General features: G+C 36.9%; 1 protein-coding gene across 3 annotated transcripts in view; it reads right to left on the bottom strand.

The window, feature by feature from the left end:
- Positions 1 to 573: 573 nt before the first annotated feature.
- Positions 574 to 18,757, bottom strand: part of TSC22D1 (TSC22 domain family member 1) — a 165,662-nt gene continuing 147,478 nt past the window's right edge. Inside the window, exons 1-3 of one of the 3 annotated variants that reach the window (XM_037126755.2) lie at positions 7,319 to 7,413; positions 6,181 to 6,232; positions 574 to 5,022 (exon numbers count right to left, since the gene is read on the bottom strand). In XM_037126755.2, coding sequence (XP_036982650.1) covers positions 4,765 to 5,022; positions 6,181 to 6,183 — 261 coding nt within the window. In that variant the 5' untranslated portion in view covers positions 6,184 to 6,232; positions 7,319 to 7,413 and the 3' untranslated portion in view covers positions 574 to 4,764. Of the gene's footprint in view, positions 5,023 to 6,180; positions 6,233 to 6,637; positions 7,012 to 7,318; positions 7,414 to 18,757 lie in introns of those variants that run through there. The other 2 variants (XM_037126754.2, XM_037126753.2) reach the window with 2 other exon arrangements.

Raw genomic sequence — 18,757 nt, 5'->3', positions numbered from 1 at the left:
CTTTGGGCCTGCCTGGTGGCCATTTCATGACTGTTTTACACAGAGCTTTTCTCCATAAGAAATCAGTAATTTAAGATTATATAATATATATAATCTCTATATATAATTTGTAGATATTTATACATATATTATACATATATACACACACTCCACTTATAATTGTGCATATACCTCTACTAACATAATTTTCAAACATGAACAATTCCCAACGAACCTCTTCTTCAACCACATAAATGAAAAAGCTGCCTTTAGGTATTATTATTATTTAAGTTGAGTTTAAAGGAGAGGGAGGGGGGCAAGAGAAAGAGAAAGCAACATCAATTTGTTGTTCCACTTTTTTATGCATTGATTGGTTACTTGTTGTTATGTGCTTTGACCAGGGATTAAACCTGCAAACTTGGTGTGTCAGAATGACTCTCTACCCAACTACGCTACCCAGCCAGCACTAGATATTTAGACACAGAAGAAATGGTGTATTTCTGTCTATATTCTAAATGGCATTTTAAAAATGTTTTTGTAATAAAATTTTAACAACTACCACTACTGGCAAGTGCTAAATCAAAAGCTATTAAATAATAAAACTGCCACAGCTTTATTACTACAAAAAACACATAGTTAAATATATGAACAAACAAGAACAAGAGGACAAATAACTCAACAATAAAAGGCTAACGTTCCTTGACCACTTGCTCTGAACCCATCACTGTGTTTGCTGCTTTCCATCATTATCTTTACAAAAACGCTATGGAGAGAACATATCCCCATTTTAGCATGCAAGTAAAGTCACCTGCACAAGGTCAATGGCAGAGCTAAGGTTAAAATTAAATTAATTTTAGCCCAAAAAGTGAACAAAACCAAACCAGCATATCCCCCCCACCCCCCCAAAGAGTAAACTCATCGTACAAATCAGAGGATTGTAGCACTTTATGGCAGGACAGGATCTTCCTGGTCTGATCCAATTCCTCACTGTACAGATGAGAAGGGGTTCCATTCCTTGTCCCAAGGCCACCCTGCTAGTGACTGCAGGGTCAGGGCTGGCCCTCAGTGCTGTGTCCTCCCCACGCCTGTGCAGGAAGCTTCCTGCACAACCTGCTTCCGTGTTCCGCCGGTGGGCACATTTGTCCACTTCCAGACACTTTATCTGGAGGGAACTTCATTTTCTCTGCCTCTGTTTCTAATCTTTAATGCCATTTTCGCTGTGAAAAAATAGTTACATTGTCAGGCCCCTGGTAGCTCCAACTACTTATTTTATATAAAAGAAAGGCAGTGTACTCTCTATTAAAAATAATTTTCATTTATAATTTTAGTTATAATTAACTTCTATACATTTCTTATGTAAATTTAAAATTGATTTTGGCATTACATATTCATCACATAATGAAAAATGAATTTCTGCTTTATAAGTATGCCAAAGAGCACAGAGTTACCAAGCTATGAACATTGTTAATTTGAAACAAAAAGCAGATATGCATTAAAATCATGCAAAACTCCTGTTTCTCCTTCACTGCTCAGTGCTCCCTCCTGCTGCAGCTGCTGACGTCATGAACACCCAGCACTGGCACAACATTCCATTCCCGTGAAGCCTTCCCTGCTCCACTGAACGTTAAGTATGATGGAGTCAATTATACAATAACTCTCAGGCCAACAAAGGTCTAATCGTGTCTGTAAACAAGTAGTGAAATACCTTTTAAAATTACCTTAAACATCGTGAAATATAAGTCAACACTTAAAGCAACAGTGTGCTTCAAGATGCACACCAGTGTGCCACAGGAATTTTTCAAACATGCAGTACTTGACTCTTTAGTCAGGGGCACTGACCTCTTTTCCCTTAGGTCAGGGGTGTCAAACTCATTTTCAATGGGGGCCACATCAGCTTTGCAGTTGCCTTCAAAGGGCTGAATGTAGAGCTCCTTGCCCCTAGTTAAGTTACACTTACAGTCCTAAAATTGCATTCGGCCCTTTGAAGGCAACCGTGAGGCTGATGTGACCCCCACTGAAAATGAGTTTGAACTCCTGCCTTAGACTGTCAAATTTAAAAAATGACAACAGCCAAAACAATAGCTGACCAGTGTGAGTGAATCAAACTTACACCAATATTTTGTTGGATTGGCAAAAAATATAGTTTGTTGTGCTGTAGAATTTTAGTAATTAGTTTACGGGTGCCACGAGATGAAAAAGGTTGCAAATCACCGACTTAAAGCATGTTTAATGATTAAATGAACATGTGTCAAAAAACACCTTTTGATTTAAACTTCATTCTTATTTCACAATATTCAGCTCCCAAAACATCACAGGAGTGCCACATTTTAAATAAAAGGCTCCAAATTCCATTAAATAGCTTAGAAGAAAGTTCTCTATTATCTTAATAATACACTGACATAAAATTTCTCAAAGTTTCCACAGTTACCACCTTTGGCATTGAATATCTTCACTGAAAACAGAAAAGATGAAATGGCTGGAGATTTCCACTCACTATAGTTTTCTTTTTAAAAGAAATACAATTACAACATAAGTATCCCTTTAAGTCAAAATTATACAACCTTTAAACTACTATGACAAAGATTTGTTTTTAAGTCCCCTCCAATTTCCCCATATCAAGTTTATGCCAACTGACACCACCAGCCTATGGTGGTCAGCAGTAACTGCTTTGCCATGAGCTGTGTCTTCACACCAGTCACTCAGCTTTATGACACACGCACAAAATCCATTTCTTGTCAGGAAGTTCTGATGTTTCATTTACCCATCCATGTCCCCAACAGCTATACATTAGAGAAATAAAGGATTCAGAAAAGTTAAGTCCTTCTTCTGCAAGGCCTTAAATAAGCCTTAGAACTCAGCAATGCCCTTATTCCCACTGAGTGGAGGGGGCATGGGAAAAGGCCACTGTTGAAGTCCTGGGGCAGATCCCAGACCTGATAAGAGCATCCTGTTTAATGTCACAGGAGCTGGCACTGCTCCTAGAAGAGTGGGACCCCTCAGGCTCACTTACCAGGTGCCTATTTGCTTTAAAATTCCATCACATTTTAAATTTCAACCTATTTTAGTCTTAAGGAATCAACTAGAAGAGATACCCTTGTTCTCCAGACCCACCTCGAATTCAGAGGAAACCCCTGGAATCACCTTGTCTCCTGCTTAGACAGCCCCAGGAGCTGGAGCCTCAATCTACACTGGAAAGACATCCCAATCCAGGGTATTTTAAAAGTGAAAACGAGCTTCTCTAATGTCCATATTTTTATCCTAAATGTGCTTAGTGGAATTACATACAGAATAAGTCTCATTCCCCTCTCAGCTGGTAAACAATGGAAAATTAAGGCTTTCATGGACTCCTAGAAATTTAAAGCCATGGGGGAACCTAAAGATGATCTCTTTCAGTGCCCCACACATCAGCTCTGAGAGGTGAAGCCTCTTGTCCTGGTAACCCTAGTCTGAAGAACTAATCTCTTATCTCCTTCACTATGTCTCTCTACACTTACTGGCTGAAATAATGCAATGTCTATTTCCTTTCACCTCCATAGTCAAACCACAAGGACCCTTACTTTGCCCAACCCTTATACCCTTCTTCAAGATTTCGCTAGTCCAATAGTTGTAACTTTACCTAGAAATAGTTGTGGAAATAACTGCAATTATGTTAACACTGTAATATGAAAACACTTGTTTATCAACATTTTATATGCTTTATTGAAAGTTGACAAGTGCAACAGTTAAATACACCTTACAACTGTGTAGAGAACATGCACAGAAACATATGCGTATCACTACTATACAGTAATATGCAGAAAACCCTACTGGGAAATTCATCTCATTAGCTAGAACTGATCATTTTTCAAAGTATTCAACCAGCTCAATCAAAAGACTTCAGTGAACAGGGATATACTTCAAAATATTCAGCAGCTAGATTTCAGATTACACAAAGTGACTGTCAAATTCTTAAAATTTCTTTAGGTGTGGTTTTCTTCACATAGTATTGTTTCATGTAGATCTCTCTATAAAGACAATCCACACCTCTTCAGACAGACAATGAAACATCTAAATTTCAATCTGTACAACCTAAGTAGTAGTTACAGTCCTCTACTGTACAAAATAGTTACACTACATACACAAATATATAATAAGCAAAACATCCTTCATGGTAAGGTGGCCTAGGTCCCAGCTAGCTGTCACCTTTCAGTCACTCTTAGTAGTTTTGTGTCATCCACTGTTTCAGAAAGAGGCACACAGTACTATTGTTTTTTATGGATTTTGGTGACAGTCATCAATTTGTACAATGAACTGTTTCCCCTCATTTTAGGCAAGACTACGCACCAGTCTTCCCTTTTACCTCCCTCTCAAGTTCCTCATGGGTAGAAGAGGAGAGAGGACAGTCCAGTGGAGCTCCACTGCTCCATAACCCATGTTGTACACTACATGCAAGCAGGAGACAACACTTGGAAGGAAGGATGGGGAGCAGGGAAAGGATGGAAAGGCACACAGCTCCTCAGCATCAATTAAACCATTTCTCAAATATCTGCCAAGCTGCATGAGGTCCCAGTATATCCATGCTAATTCTCTATTGACCTTTAACTCACCCAACTAAGAAATTTCTTCAAGCCAAAAGCATATGGGTGTTTAATACTGGAAGAAAGAGATAATGGCATATGTCAGTCTCACGTCTCTTTTGCAGCGAGCAATGAAATGGGTGACTGTGGAGGCAGATTCCCCCTAGTACATCATCTCCAGTTTGTTGAGTTCAGACAGCAGCAGCCAGTTCTGCAGGGGCATAGAAGGCTATGCAGTTGGTCCTGAGCCCTGGGACGCTGGCTGGGCTGGGGGCTGTGTGGTCCCCTGTGACTGTGTGGTAGCAGGGGGGGAACCAGTTTGCAGCTGGGCCTGAAACTGGGCAAGCTGCTCAGGACTGGCCAGTGTCTTCAGCAGATTGTTTTCCTGCTCCAGCTGGGAATTTTTCTCTATTAGTTCTTTGATTTGCTCTTTGAGGACCTCCACTTCCTCTCTAACTGCATACATCAAATGACTTTTCACCAGATCCTGAAAGGGAGAGGGGAAAAAAGGGTTTAACTTACTATGTGCTATTTCCCAGACTCCTGTTTCTAAAGTATTATTTTACCTGGCTCTCCCTCATCATTTAAATATCTTGCTTTTATTGTTCATTTAGCGGCACCAGGGGAAATCTGAATATAATCACGACTGTACAATACTCAAGTTTAATGTATAAGTGATCAACTTTTTAAAAGCCTATGCTTTGCAGCAGTTAGCCAGCAGTGGGAACAGTCAGGTTTCTATCTGAGATGGCAACATGCCTGAGTCGCCAAGCAGGAGCCCGGCTGCAGGGATGTCCAGACCCGCAGCAACCGTAGCCACTTCCCTGCCCCCAAGTCTCTCATGCCTCCGCCCTCCTGCTGCCGCCAGACCGCCTCCTTCAGCACCGGCTGCAGCCAGTTCCAACGGAGCATGTTGCCGCATTTTCCTCCCTCCACCCTTAACCCCCCTCCTTTCGAGATTATACTGACATCACAGAAACCTGGGCAGACGTTGCAACCAATGAGAGCTCGATTTATTTATAGCTCCGAATTAAAGGTTCGGAGTTTGCCTAGCAACAGTGGGAAGAGAATCCCGTGAGAAGAGCCACAGGCGCTGCTCCAATAACAAAGAACAGCCAAGGCGGAAATAAAAAATAGGAGAAATCCAGGCGCAGGCTGGGAAGACAAAACTTTTTTTCAGATTTGTCTTCATTGTGCAGTAGCCTACATCACTAGGATCCATCTGTGTCCGTACTAGATGGCTCCTTTCCCAGTTCCCCACTTCTGCTCCCCTGACCCAACCCCGGGTTCCCTAAGTAAACCTTAGGCTTCCTAGTAAAGCCTCATCCTTAGAGATGTGCCCATCACCTGAGGACACGCAGGGCTGGCAAGTCCCTAGCACTTCTCCAGCAAAAAGGGACTCTGCACAAATCCCGAGGTTGTGAGAGATCGGTCTTGTAAAGAACACTGAACATCCTCGGCGCCCCTTCTCTACAGCAGCCTCAGTGAGTGGCTTCACGCTGACAGAATGGGGGCAGTGCAGGCATTTCTAATGTATGCAGAGCCATCACCATCCTAACTATGGATGCACGAGTTCTATCCCAAGACAGCTCGCTTTTTGTACTGTGCCCATATTTAGTACAAATGATTTTTAATCAGTACATACCATAGCTTGCTCGATTTTGTTGTCAATAGCTACGACACTTGCACCAGAGGAGCTGGAAAAAAGGGGGAAAATTGATAAATGGAATTTATCTTAAACGTCCAATACACACACACGAAAAGGATTTTCCAATTTGCGATGTTTCTAGCATCATTTTTGAAATATTCTTTATGTAATATATCACCCTCCATAAAACATAAGCCGCTCTCTTACTAATGAATATCCAGACATTTCCCTATTCTAGTGAGCCACAAAGGGCCAAATTACATAATGTGCTAAAAGCCTGTTTTGTGGCCAGACTGGCGACGAGAAAGCTATTCTGAACACTGCAAAAAGCAACATCCATATCACTATACTCTCTCAGTAATGCACAAAGGAATTCGCCTGGCTATCTTTCACCTGCATTATTACAAGTACCTAAACGAGTAAATTTAAAGACACTATCCCGGCCGACATTTACCTATTGTCAAGTCTCACAGAGGCGTTTTCAGTCCCCAGCAAGGATGACAAGAAAGAAATTGAAAAATGTCTCAGTTGGTAAACTCCTAGATCCATCGCCACTGGTCTACACCATTGGGATTTCATGCAATTGCAGCCAAAAACACCCTCGCAGAAAAAAAAAATTTAAAAAGGAATACCAGCAGCCTTATTTGAGCTAGATAAAAATCTCCTAGCTTTCTGCAGCCCAGGGAGAAATAGAATACAGCTGCCCTAATTTAAGAGACCCGACTTCTGGGTTTGGCAATCCCAGAAAGACAGACACCGATCAAAAACGGTGCAGAGAAGCTTCACAAGCCGGCTGCCGGGCTCCACTAGGATCTAGTGGGACTCCGGTCACGGAGCAAAATATATTCAGGGAAGAGCCGCGGCAATTGGACAACACGCTATTGGAGCCGCCCCTTCTCCCTTCCCCGCCCTCCTCCGGCTTCGCTGCCTTCCCCCCACCCCCCAACCCCCCACACCATTCCCCCGCCCCCAGCCTCCCGATTCGGCTCGTCGGGTGGGCTGGCTAAGGCCGCATTCGCAGGGGCTGGGTGCTAGGCCTCTGAGAACTCCACAGCCTCAAAAAGCCGGACCAATGCTTCTGCAAAAAACGTGTAGGATCCCGGAAAAATACGAGTGGGACCCCGCACGTGCTTACGTTTATGGGAGTCGGACCCCAGTCCACCGAGCTGCTGGTCCCCGCGGCTGCAGAACGACGAAAGCTTCCGATTTGCAACAAGAACCGCCTGAGCTACTGGGCATGCCCAGTCCCAACGCTAAGACTTGCAGGAGCTGTGTCTCGATTTCAATTTTCTAGCTCTTACAGGAAGCAGTAAAGGGAGGATTTTATAGGCGGTTTCACTGATAAAGGTAATAAGCGTACTGTAATAATACTTCTTTTTAAAAGCCAGTGAATTATAGAGTGAAAAAAATCACACTTGCTTTTTAAGAAATACTACCTCTCCGTGAATTTATTAATTTCGGGTAAAAACAAAATGAAAAGCGTTAAATAGTCTGCTAGGCGTATATATATAGAAGTAAACGGGAATCTACCAGATAAAATAAAGTGGTTCCTCCCAAAATATCCCTAGAGCCATAACCTTTAAAATCTCATTTCTTCTTCCACTTATTAACTAGAAAAGTCGACCCACAGGTTGAATCATCCATAGATCTGTTTTCAGTAAGTCCCTAAAGTGGCTGATTCCTATAAACTCAATTCTATAGAGGGGCTGACATACATATTTCACTGTTTGGCAGCACTGATCAAAATAATTCCCTTCTCCAAACCCAAATCAAGAGATTTGTGTGTAACATAGCTTAACCCGTTATACATTCCCTCTTATTATTTTGAAATATGCAGCGAGATGACAATTGGATACACTAAAAATCTAGGGTCTTAAATTTGCTTATAAATTATAAAATTTGTAATTCAATAGATTACAAGAAGGCAAATTTAACCTCTACAATACTGCCCTCTAATGGCAAAACACTATAAAACCAGAAACGACCACTAGTTTTCTAATCCATAGGCAGATTACATAATGATAAATAATTCCAACATAAAATTTGACCATAGAATATACATATATGTATATATATTCTATTTACAAGCACACACACAGACATATACAGAGAGTATTGTCTTTTCTCTCTCAAACAAACATTCTCCGCGAAGCAGTATCCTTTTCATTTAGGAAATTTTTATTGCCACCAGAGCCTTTCAGACGTTCTTTTAAGTTGACCCAATGCTGGGAAGGAGCATTTGGTTTTAAAAACTGTACAGAACGATTAGGAACCAAATTTGGAGAATGTGGCAAATGATGGAAAGGGCAATTCTCTTCTGGGTTAAAACCAAAATGTGACTGACTATAAAGCAATAACATTTTTATTGTAAGGTTCATATTATTCTCCCGACTTTAAAGCTTTGTTTTTGAAAAACAAGTAACAGTTGATAGGATAGTTATCATTTATGAAAATCCATACATATATGAATATGAATATCTCGGTAGAAATTTACTCAAGGAAGGTACCCATTTTTAGTAAAAAGAAACAGCGGAGCAGGCATATGGTCCCTATGTCTATGAATGCTGGACAGAATTATTACTTACTACATAATAGTTTCTATGTTTAAAAGTTAGTTATCACTAACACTATCTGTAATTAAACCTATTTACGTATTTGAACTGACCAGGAAAAAAATTAAGGCATTTAAGCTATAAAAAAGAGCTGAAAAATATAAAACTTTAAGGTCATATAAATAAATAAATTTAAAATTCCCAGCTGAAGTTTAAATTACTGAATTAACTGGATTTTATTTATTCATGATGTTCTTCAACATAAACAGAAAGAAAACTTGGTTTCATTTTCATTTCATTAATTTTGGCTGATCATCCATTGTATTAAGCTACAGAAGCCAAAATACAAGCAACAACAGTCTGTTTAATCCATGTACCTATAAGAGGAACATTATAGTCATCTCTAATCTTTTGCTATTTTAAATAAAATTTTAAGTGTCATTGTACATAAGTCCTTGAACATTGGTGTATATATATTTCCAGAATATTTTCAAGCCAAAAGATATACAACAGAAAAGATCAAAAATATTTATTTTCATATATTTCAAATCAATGTGCTAATTTCCTTTAAAAATAGATTTTTTAATAAAAACTAAAAAGATAATTTTAAAAAGAAGGCAAAGGGATTGGAGGAAAGCTCCATAGCAGAAAACCCATGGGTCAGAAATTTCTGAAGCACGGATGGCTAGAATTAACTCTCAAAGATTCTTCTCTTTGAAAGACAAAATATCTGGGTCTAGTGCCTATCCAGAGCTCAACAAAAGACCAGCCGAGCGAACAGGGAGATCACTACTCCGCTTCTAGGAGAGAGTCCTAAGGGCATGAATGATAATAATGATCTTCAGCCACTGGGCAGAGATCAGGTCTCACTTCAGTGGGGAATCTGGAGCACAGGAAGCAGCCTGAACATTGGAGATTGGGTGTTTTGTTGTATTTGTTTTTCTGTTCTGTTTTGCCTAAAAGCCTCTTTACCTGGATTCCAGTTCAGTCACTTCTGCATATTACCAGCATTCTAGGATATGAGAAGAGGAGCAAGGGCAGGGCCTCTGTTTCTAATTCAGTAACATGTGTTTTTCAAGTTTGATCTGACATGACCAATACAGTAACAGCTGGGGAATCCATCACTCAAATAGGATCATCTCTGTCTCCTGTCCAAACTCTTTACAAATCTGAAGTGACTGTGAGGGAAAAGGCTAAAGCATACTGCCCTGCATCTAACAAATCACTGTTGTCCAGGGACTGCATGTCACTTCTCTTTCCTGGTTTACTCTCACTAGGCACTAGGAATAGGGTTACCAGGTCTAGCAAGTGAATCCATAGGATTCTTAGTTAAAGGTGACTTACAAATAAACAAGTAATGTTTTAGTGTTGGGTCCCACATACTGTCAGAACAAGAAGCAATTCAAAAGAAATCAAAACAAGAAAATCCAACTTTATTTTAAATTTCCTTGATTTCTCTAGAAAAGTTGGAAGATAAAGTTGACAAAAATCTTCTAAAAAGTAGAACAAAAGAAAAAGAAATGGAATTGAGAGATAAGAGGATATGGGATGGATCTAGGAGATCCAACATCAAAATAGAATGAACTCCAAAGACACAGAGCAAAGGGAAAGAAATTATTTAAAAAATTAAAAATTTTCCGGAACTGAAGGGCACAAGTCACCAGATTAAATATAACATGACAACCACAAAAAAATGGAAAAAAGCCCTACACCTAAGCACATTATCTTGAAACTAAAGATCACTCAGAGAAAATCCTAAAAGCTTCTAAACAGGAAAAAAAAAAACCAAAAAAAAAAACAGTATCAAAATTGTTGTGCTGGCTGCCAGAGAAGAATGGTGAAAATGTCCTTAAAATTCTGGAATTAATTAAAAGATTTTTCATTTGGCCAAAAATCATCTAAGTGTAAATGTAGAATAAAAATATTTCCAGATATTTCAGAGACTAAGACAGAGAAACAAACCTAGAAAAAGGGTTTAACAAGATGAATTCTAGAGATCTTCTATACAACCTTGTACCTATAGTCAACAATACTGTGTTGTACATTTAAAACTTTGTGAAGACCATGAATCTCAGGTTAAGTGTACTTCCCCATATTTTTTTTAAAAAGCTGTCTTTAAATAAGAAACGTTATATTCCAAAAGGGGAGACAGACAAACATGGCACATGTGAACTGGGGACTCAAACATTGGAGAGAAGGTAGGGAATCAACAACAGGATGATGGGGAAGGAAATCTCAGGGCAGTAACTGCTAAGCAAGCCTAAGCAGCACCCAGTCTGTAATGGGGCATAGGAAGATGGAAGCTTTTGGGAGGGAGAGAGAGCTTCAGTGGTAATAAACAGATGATTTAAAACATGTGAGCAACTGAAGGAGGTCGGTGAACTACAGAATGGTATGTGACAAATCTAATGGAGCAATTAGTTAACTTTGAAGACAATTTTACAGAAAACAAAAGCAAGAAAAATACTATGCTTATCAATAAAATTTATGTAATTGTATTAATTTTTATTGGTTTAACTTTGAAAAGGTAACTGTGTTGGGAAATTGGTGGGAAGAAAAATGTGTGGTAAAAATGGTTTAAAAGTGGTAAGTCCTAACCTACCAGTTGTAGCTTGATTAAAAAATATTAAAACTGAAAAAGGAGGAAATGACAGTATAAATACATTACACAGACATGTGTAGGTAAATATGAGAAGACATAAAAATGAAAACTGGCTGCTTCTGAGGAATACACTGGGGGACTAAAAAAGAGCAACTACTAATATTTTTTTTCTATCCACTCTTATTTGATCTTTAGGTATGTACAGGTATTACTCTGATTGAAAACCATTTTAAAATAAAAGAGAATGGGGATTGCAGATGGTTCCTCTGTTCCCGGTCTTCAGCTGAGCACTTATCACTACATGTATGGGAGGAAACTACCTGAGCCTGGGGAAAGAGCCATGCCACAGAGGGAGAACAATTTTTGGAAATCACATAGGATCAGGGATAGTTGGTGTTACTACCAGCTTGAGTAAAAAAAGACTTGTAACACCAAGACACAGGACACCAAATATTCAGAAGATACTGTTAAAGCAGTGGGGAAAATTAGTTCCAGACTGAACAGTGTTTTTGGTCTTGTGTGCAGTTTAAAAGGAAGGCTTGAAAAGATCAAACTGTTTCCAAGTAACTTAATTTTGTCCCAAAGCAAAGGTCGAGGATATTAAATAAAATACAGTTAGCATTCAGCAATTCACAATGTCTGGCATCCATTGAAATGTACCAGGCATACAAATAAGCAAGGAAATACGACTCCCAATGAGGAAAAATATCAATCAATCAGAATGACCCAGATATGACAAAGATGATACAATTTCTAGACAAGAACCTTAAAACAATTATTATAACCATATTTGATATGTTCAAGAATGTAGAGGAAAACATTAGCATATTAAGAAGAGGTATGGACGGTATAAAGAAAACCTAAATTGGATTTATGAAGATGAAAAACACAATGTTTGAGAAGAAAAATACACCGCATACAATTAATAGCAGGTTAAATAGGGCTAAAGCAATATTAGTAATGAATTAGCAATGAAAACTATCCAAAATAAAACTGAAAAAAGAGCAAAATGAAAAAAGAAAGTAACATTAAATTGTGGGCCAGTTTCAAACAAATATATGTAGTGAAGTCCCTAAAGAAGAAAAGGAAAGGAGAGAGGGAGATTTGAAGAAATAATTACAATTTTCCTCAAATTTTATTAAAACAATAGATCCAAGAAGCTAAACAAACCTTAAGCAAGAGAATTCTGAAGAAAACTACAAGGTAAATTAAAATCAAATAGCTTACAACCAATGATAAAAAAGTCTTAAAAGCATCCAGAGAAAAGAAGTAGACAATACACAAAGCTACAAAGTATGATGACAGATTTCTGGTAGGAAACTAGACAGAAACTAGATAGAAGACAGTGCAGCAATATCTTTGAACTGCTGAAAGAAAAATTTAAAAAACCTGTCAACCTACAGTTCTATGTCCAGTGAAAATATCTCTCAAAGTGCAGGTGAGCCCTAGCTGGTGTGTTATTGGCTGGAGCATCGTTCTATAAACCGAACAGTTGTGGGTTCTATTCCAAGTCAGGGCACATGCCTAGGTTACGGGTTTATATGAGAGTCAACCTATCGATGTCTCTTTCTCAGTCTCTCTCCGTCTCTCTGTCTCTCTACCCCCCACTCTCCTTTACTCCTTCCTTTCCCCTCTAAAATCAATAAGCATGTCCTTGGGTTAGGATAAAAAAATAATACTACATTTTTTAAAAATGAAGGTGAAATTTATTTTTTTTCAGACATATAAAAGCTGGAACAATTCATCATTGGCAGACCTATGCTGTAAGAAATGGTAAAAGTCAAATGAATGACAAAAATTGAACACAAGCCAAGAGGCCTTCTAACTTGAAAGAAGACTGTGATAAGTTAAAAATGTGCAGTTGACCCTTACACAAATGGTTTAAAACTGCACGGGTCCACTAACACAAGGATTTTTTCAATAAATACCTGTACTGTTTTCACCCTGACTGGTGTGGCTCAGTGGGTTGGGCATCATTCCCACAAACCAAAAGTTCACCAGTTTGATTCCTGGTCAGGGCAGATGCCTGGGTTGCGGGCCAGGTCCCTGGATGTTTCTGAGGATCTGTCTTGCACATGGATGTTTCTCTCTTTCTCATTCTCCCTCTCTCCCCTCTCTCTCAAAATAAGTAAATAAAAACTTTAAAAAAAAAAAAAAAGACCTGTACTGTTTTGGATATCTGGTTGGGAGTCTGCAGACACAGAGGCCAAGTATATGCATTCAATTGATCTTCCCATTTTATGTAGGGATCCTGAGCAACCGTGGATTTTGGTATCCACCGAGATCCTGGGACTCATACTCCAGATACCAGGGGACAACTAAGTTGTTGTAGAGTCAAAAGTTACATGTCATTTATGACTACACAAGGGTCTGTGCCCCTAACCCCCTTGTTGTTCAAGGGTCAACTGTATGCTACAAACTATAAAACAACCAAAAGAGTCATAGCTAATAAGTCAATAATGGAGAGAAAAAATAATCGTAAGAAAATATACAATCTAACAGAAGGTAGAATAAGAAGAGGAATAAAGAACAGAATAAAACACAAATAGCAAGATATATTTAAACCAACTATATCAACAATCTCAATAAATGTAAATGTTCTCAACTAAGCACCTTGTTAAAAGGTAAAGACTATCCGACTAGATTTAAAAAAATGAGACCCAACTATGTGCTGCCTATAAGAAATATATTTTAAATATAAAGGCACAAATAGATAAAATAAGAGAATGCAAGAAGATATTCCATTATCAATCATAAAACACTGAAGTGGTTATACTATTCATATAAATGGACCAAACATCATTTCATAATAAATAAAAGGGTCAATTCCTCAAGGTCATAAAAATCCTAAATGTTTACACACTGATAACAGAGCTTCAAAATACATAAAGCAAAAATTCATAGACTTGCAAAGAGAAATAGAAAAATCCACAATTAAAGTTGGAATTTCCAATATATTCTTTCAATAATTAAAAGAATAAGCAAGCAGACAGTAAGAATATAGAACACTTGATTCAACCATTTGACCTAACTGGTTTTGTAAAAAATTCCATGAAATAACAGCAAAATACACATGTGTTGCGAGCACACAATGAATTTTTTACCAAGATAGACCTATATTCTGATCCATAAATCAAGTCTCAATAAATTTAAAAGGATTCAAATAATATATGTTCTATGAGCACAGTGGTATTAAAGTAGTAATCAATTACAGAAAAGTATCAGGGAAGTCTCCAAATTTCCGAGTGATAAAACTCATAGCTATATAAACCAAAGGTTGGCCCTGGCTGGTGTGGCTCAGTGGGTCAGGTGCTGTCCTGCAAACCTAAAGGTTGCCTGTTTGATTTCTACTCAGGGTACATTGGGTTGCAGGCCAGGCCCCCAATTGGGTGCAAGAGGCAACTGATTGATGTTTCTCTGGCACATCAATGTTTCTCTCCTTTTCTTTCTTCCCTTTCTTCCCCTCTCTCTAAATAAATAAATAAATCCTTTAAAAATAAATAAATAAATAAATAAATAAATAAATAAACAAACAAACAAACCATGGATCAAATCATCAAAAGAAAAGTCAGTGAATATTTTGACCTAAATTAAAATAAAAATACAACACATTATATTTATTGGAATAAATGTAACAACCTAGACAAAATGGACAAATTTCTAGAAAGACACAAACTACCAAAAAACCCAAGGAGAAATATATAACATAAATATATCTATTTTTAAAATTAATTTGTAGTTTAAAATCTTACTACACAAAAAACCTCAAACCCAAATGGTTTCACCAGTGAATTCCACTAAACATTTAAGGAAGAAATAATGCCAACTCTACACAAACTCTTCTAGAAAATCGAAGAAGAGAAAATGCTTCCCAACTCATTCTGTGAGGCCATCATTACTCTAATACTAAAATCAGACAAAAATATTATGAAAACAAAAAGAAAAATAAAACTACAGACAACAGCCCTGATGAACAGATGTACAACTTCTTAACAAAGTTCTAGCAAATTGAACCCAACAATATATAAAAAGGATAATAAATACATCATAACCAAATGGCCTGTATCCTGAAAATGCAAAACTCACTCTTCAAAACACTAATGATTCACTCTATCAACAGACTAAAGAAAAAAACTATAGAATCATCTCAATAGATGCAGAAAAAGCAATTTGACAAAATTAAATATCCATATGTAATAGAAAATAAATGTTCAGAAAAGTATGAAAGTGTTCATCATTGGCCTTGATAAAGGACAGGTACCAAAAAATTCAGCTGATATCACACTTAACAGTAAAAGAATAAATGGCTTCCCCCTCAGACTGAAACAAAGCAGAACCGTCCACTCAGCACTCTCAGTCAACAGCACACTGGAGGTAGCTGGCAGGCTATAAGGCAACACACACACAAGAAATAAAGGGCATCCAGGTTAGAAAGAAAAAATAAGACCATCTTTATTCCGTTTACAGGTTGTCTATGTAGAAAATCCCAAAGAGTGTACAAATAAACTACTAGAACTAACAAGCAGCATGTTTATCAATGTCATAGGACAGAAATTGAATATTGAAAATAAATCAATTGCATTTCAATATATTGCCATGAAAAATTGAAACTTTAAAGTTTCATTTACAGTATCATAAAAATACATGAAATAGGTATAAATTAACAAAATAGGTACTGAAAGCTATAAAACATTGGTGAAAGAAATCAGAGACCCATATAAATGGTGAAATATACCATGTTCATCTTTAAAAGACTCAATACTGTTAATATTTCAATTCACCCACTCCAAACTAATGTACAGATTCAGTGTAATCCCAACCAAAATTCCAGTAAGACTTTGTGTAGAAAAATGACAAAGTGTTTCTAAAATTTAGATGTAAAGGCAAAAGAACTGGGATAACCAAAATAATTTTAGAACAAAGCTAAAGGACCCCACTACCTAATCTTAAGACATTCTGTAAAGCTACTCTGGTCAAGGTAGGGTGGTATTGGTAAAAGCCAAACCTATAAAGTAATGAAACAGTACAGGGAGGTCAGAAATAGACTCACATATATGTGGGAAATTGATTTCTGTCGAAGATGTCAGTGCAGAAAGATAATCTTTTCAACAAATAGTATGGGAACAACTGAATAGCCATACACAAAAACAAAACAAATACCTACTTGATCCATTCCTCCCACTATATGAAATATTAATTTCAAATGGATCATAGCACTAAATGAAAAATCCAAAACCATAAATCTTCTATAAGAAACAGGAGAAATTTTTGGAACTTTGGATTAGGCAAAGATTTCTTAGACACAACAACAAAAGCACAATCCATAAAAGAAAAATACCAATAAACCAGACTTTATAAAAATGAAGAATTTCTGTTTCTAAAAGACACTGCTACAAGAATGAAAAGACAAACTATTGATCATATTTAAATATTGTAACTCACCTATCTTATAAAGGACCTATATCAAAATTATATAAAAAGCTCAAAAGTCAATAGCAAGAAAGCAACACAATTAAAAAGAATGTGGGCATGAGACACTTTGTCAAAGAAGATATATGAATGATAAATAAGTGCATAGGAAAAATAAACACCATTATCATTACAGAAATGCAAACTAAAACCATAATGAGATACACCTGCTAAAATAAAAATTTTTAAAAATTAAACCTAAAAATGCCATCTGTTGGTGAAAACGCAGAACAATTGAAATGCTTATATATTGATGATAAGAATGCAAAATAACTCAACCACTGTGAGCAAGAGCACAGTAGTTGCTCATAAACATAGACACACTTTCCATAAAACCCCAAAATCCCGTTATTAACCTAAGTAAAATGAAATTTATGTTCTCACGAAAATCTGTACACTGAGTAGCTTTATCATAATGAATCAAAATGATAAACAACCAGAATGTCATTCAACAGAAGAATGGCTCAACTGTGGTACATCTATACAAGGGAATACTTCTGGGCAAAAAAAAAAAAGAACTGTTGACACATGTAATAACATGAATGAGTTTCAAATATACTGTGGTAAATGAAGGAAGCCAGACTCAAAGGCTTCAAACTATGACTGCATTTATATGACATTCCAGAAATGGCAAAACTAGAGGGACAGACGATTGCCAGGCCACTTGAGAGAGAGGGGAGGTTTTTGTAGGTGATGGGACTGTTTCATATCTTGATTGTGGTGGTGCAACCACTGTTTGTGTTTGTCAGAACTTGTAGAACTGTTTACCAAAAAGAAAAACTTTACTGTATATAAATTAACTAAAAAAACGAGGGGGAAAATGTGGCTGCCTCTAGTAGCAGACTGGGGAGAATTAAAAAAATAGGAACGGCTATTTTTTTATTAATTCCACTTGTATATATATATCACATATTTTTATTGTGGTAAAACACATATAACCTAAAATTTACCATCTTAATAATTTTTAAGCATACAATTCAGTAGCAATAAGTTATGTACATTGTTATGAAACAAATCTCCAAAACTTTTTCATTTTGCATAATGGTTGAAACTACACCATTAGACAATCCCCCCACCCAGAATCCCAGTAATCACCACTCTACTTTGTTTCTATAAATTTGACTACTTTAGAGACTGTATATGTATTATTTTGATTAAAAATAATTTAAAAGCAAAGTAGAAAAAAGCAAAAGAAAAGTTTTAATCCAAGAACTTAAATGCTTTCATTGAAGACAGTTAAAAATGCCTACTTTATAACTACCGTATTTTGTCATTTATAATGTGCACTTTTTTGCCCAAACTTTTTTGGGGAAAAATAAAGATGTGCATTGTACATGGGTATAATGATTACATACCTTGGGTATAATAACAGGTATAATAATCCCATGTACAATGCACACAAAAATGTGGGTACACATAATACATGGCAAAATATGGTAGTTAACTGCTCTATAATCACATGAAATATATTATTTAGTGTGAATTTTAAACTCTAACTTTGCTTTGTTCATAAAGCTATCAAGTTCGTTAGTGATTAACCTGCAAGAGAACTAAGATATACTGATACTACATGTTCCCTACATCCCGTATTAATGTTAAAAGACTTAAAAAAAAGACTTGTGTAAGAATTTCAAAAATCCTAACAAATTTACATATAACTTTTTATTTATACACACACGTACAATGTACAAGCCCCTCTATAAATATAGTTTTCTGTATATTTCCTCTCTGAATATTTATGATTACTTTTAAATTATTGTAATAATTCTGAAAATAATTTCTAGTACTCCCATACCTATATACATATGCCTCTATGTCTTTGCCTTATTTAACATAACTAATAATTCCAAAATATGCTAAAAAGAATCAATGACTTTAAGCAATAGGATTCAAATGGTGAATGTGCTTTTTTTTTTAACTTTTTATCTTTGTGAACGTAAGCTTCTCAAAG

Source organism: Artibeus jamaicensis, unplaced genomic scaffold (genome assembly GCF_021234435.1).
Source record: "Artibeus jamaicensis isolate MK-2021 breed Jamaican fruit bat unplaced genomic scaffold, CSHL_Jam_final contig_414, whole genome shotgun sequence".
NCBI classification, from domain to species: Eukaryota; Metazoa; Chordata; class Mammalia; order Chiroptera; family Phyllostomidae; genus Artibeus; species Artibeus jamaicensis.
Note: the sequence above shows the minus strand (reverse complement) of the source record. Positions and strands in the feature narration are given on the sequence as shown.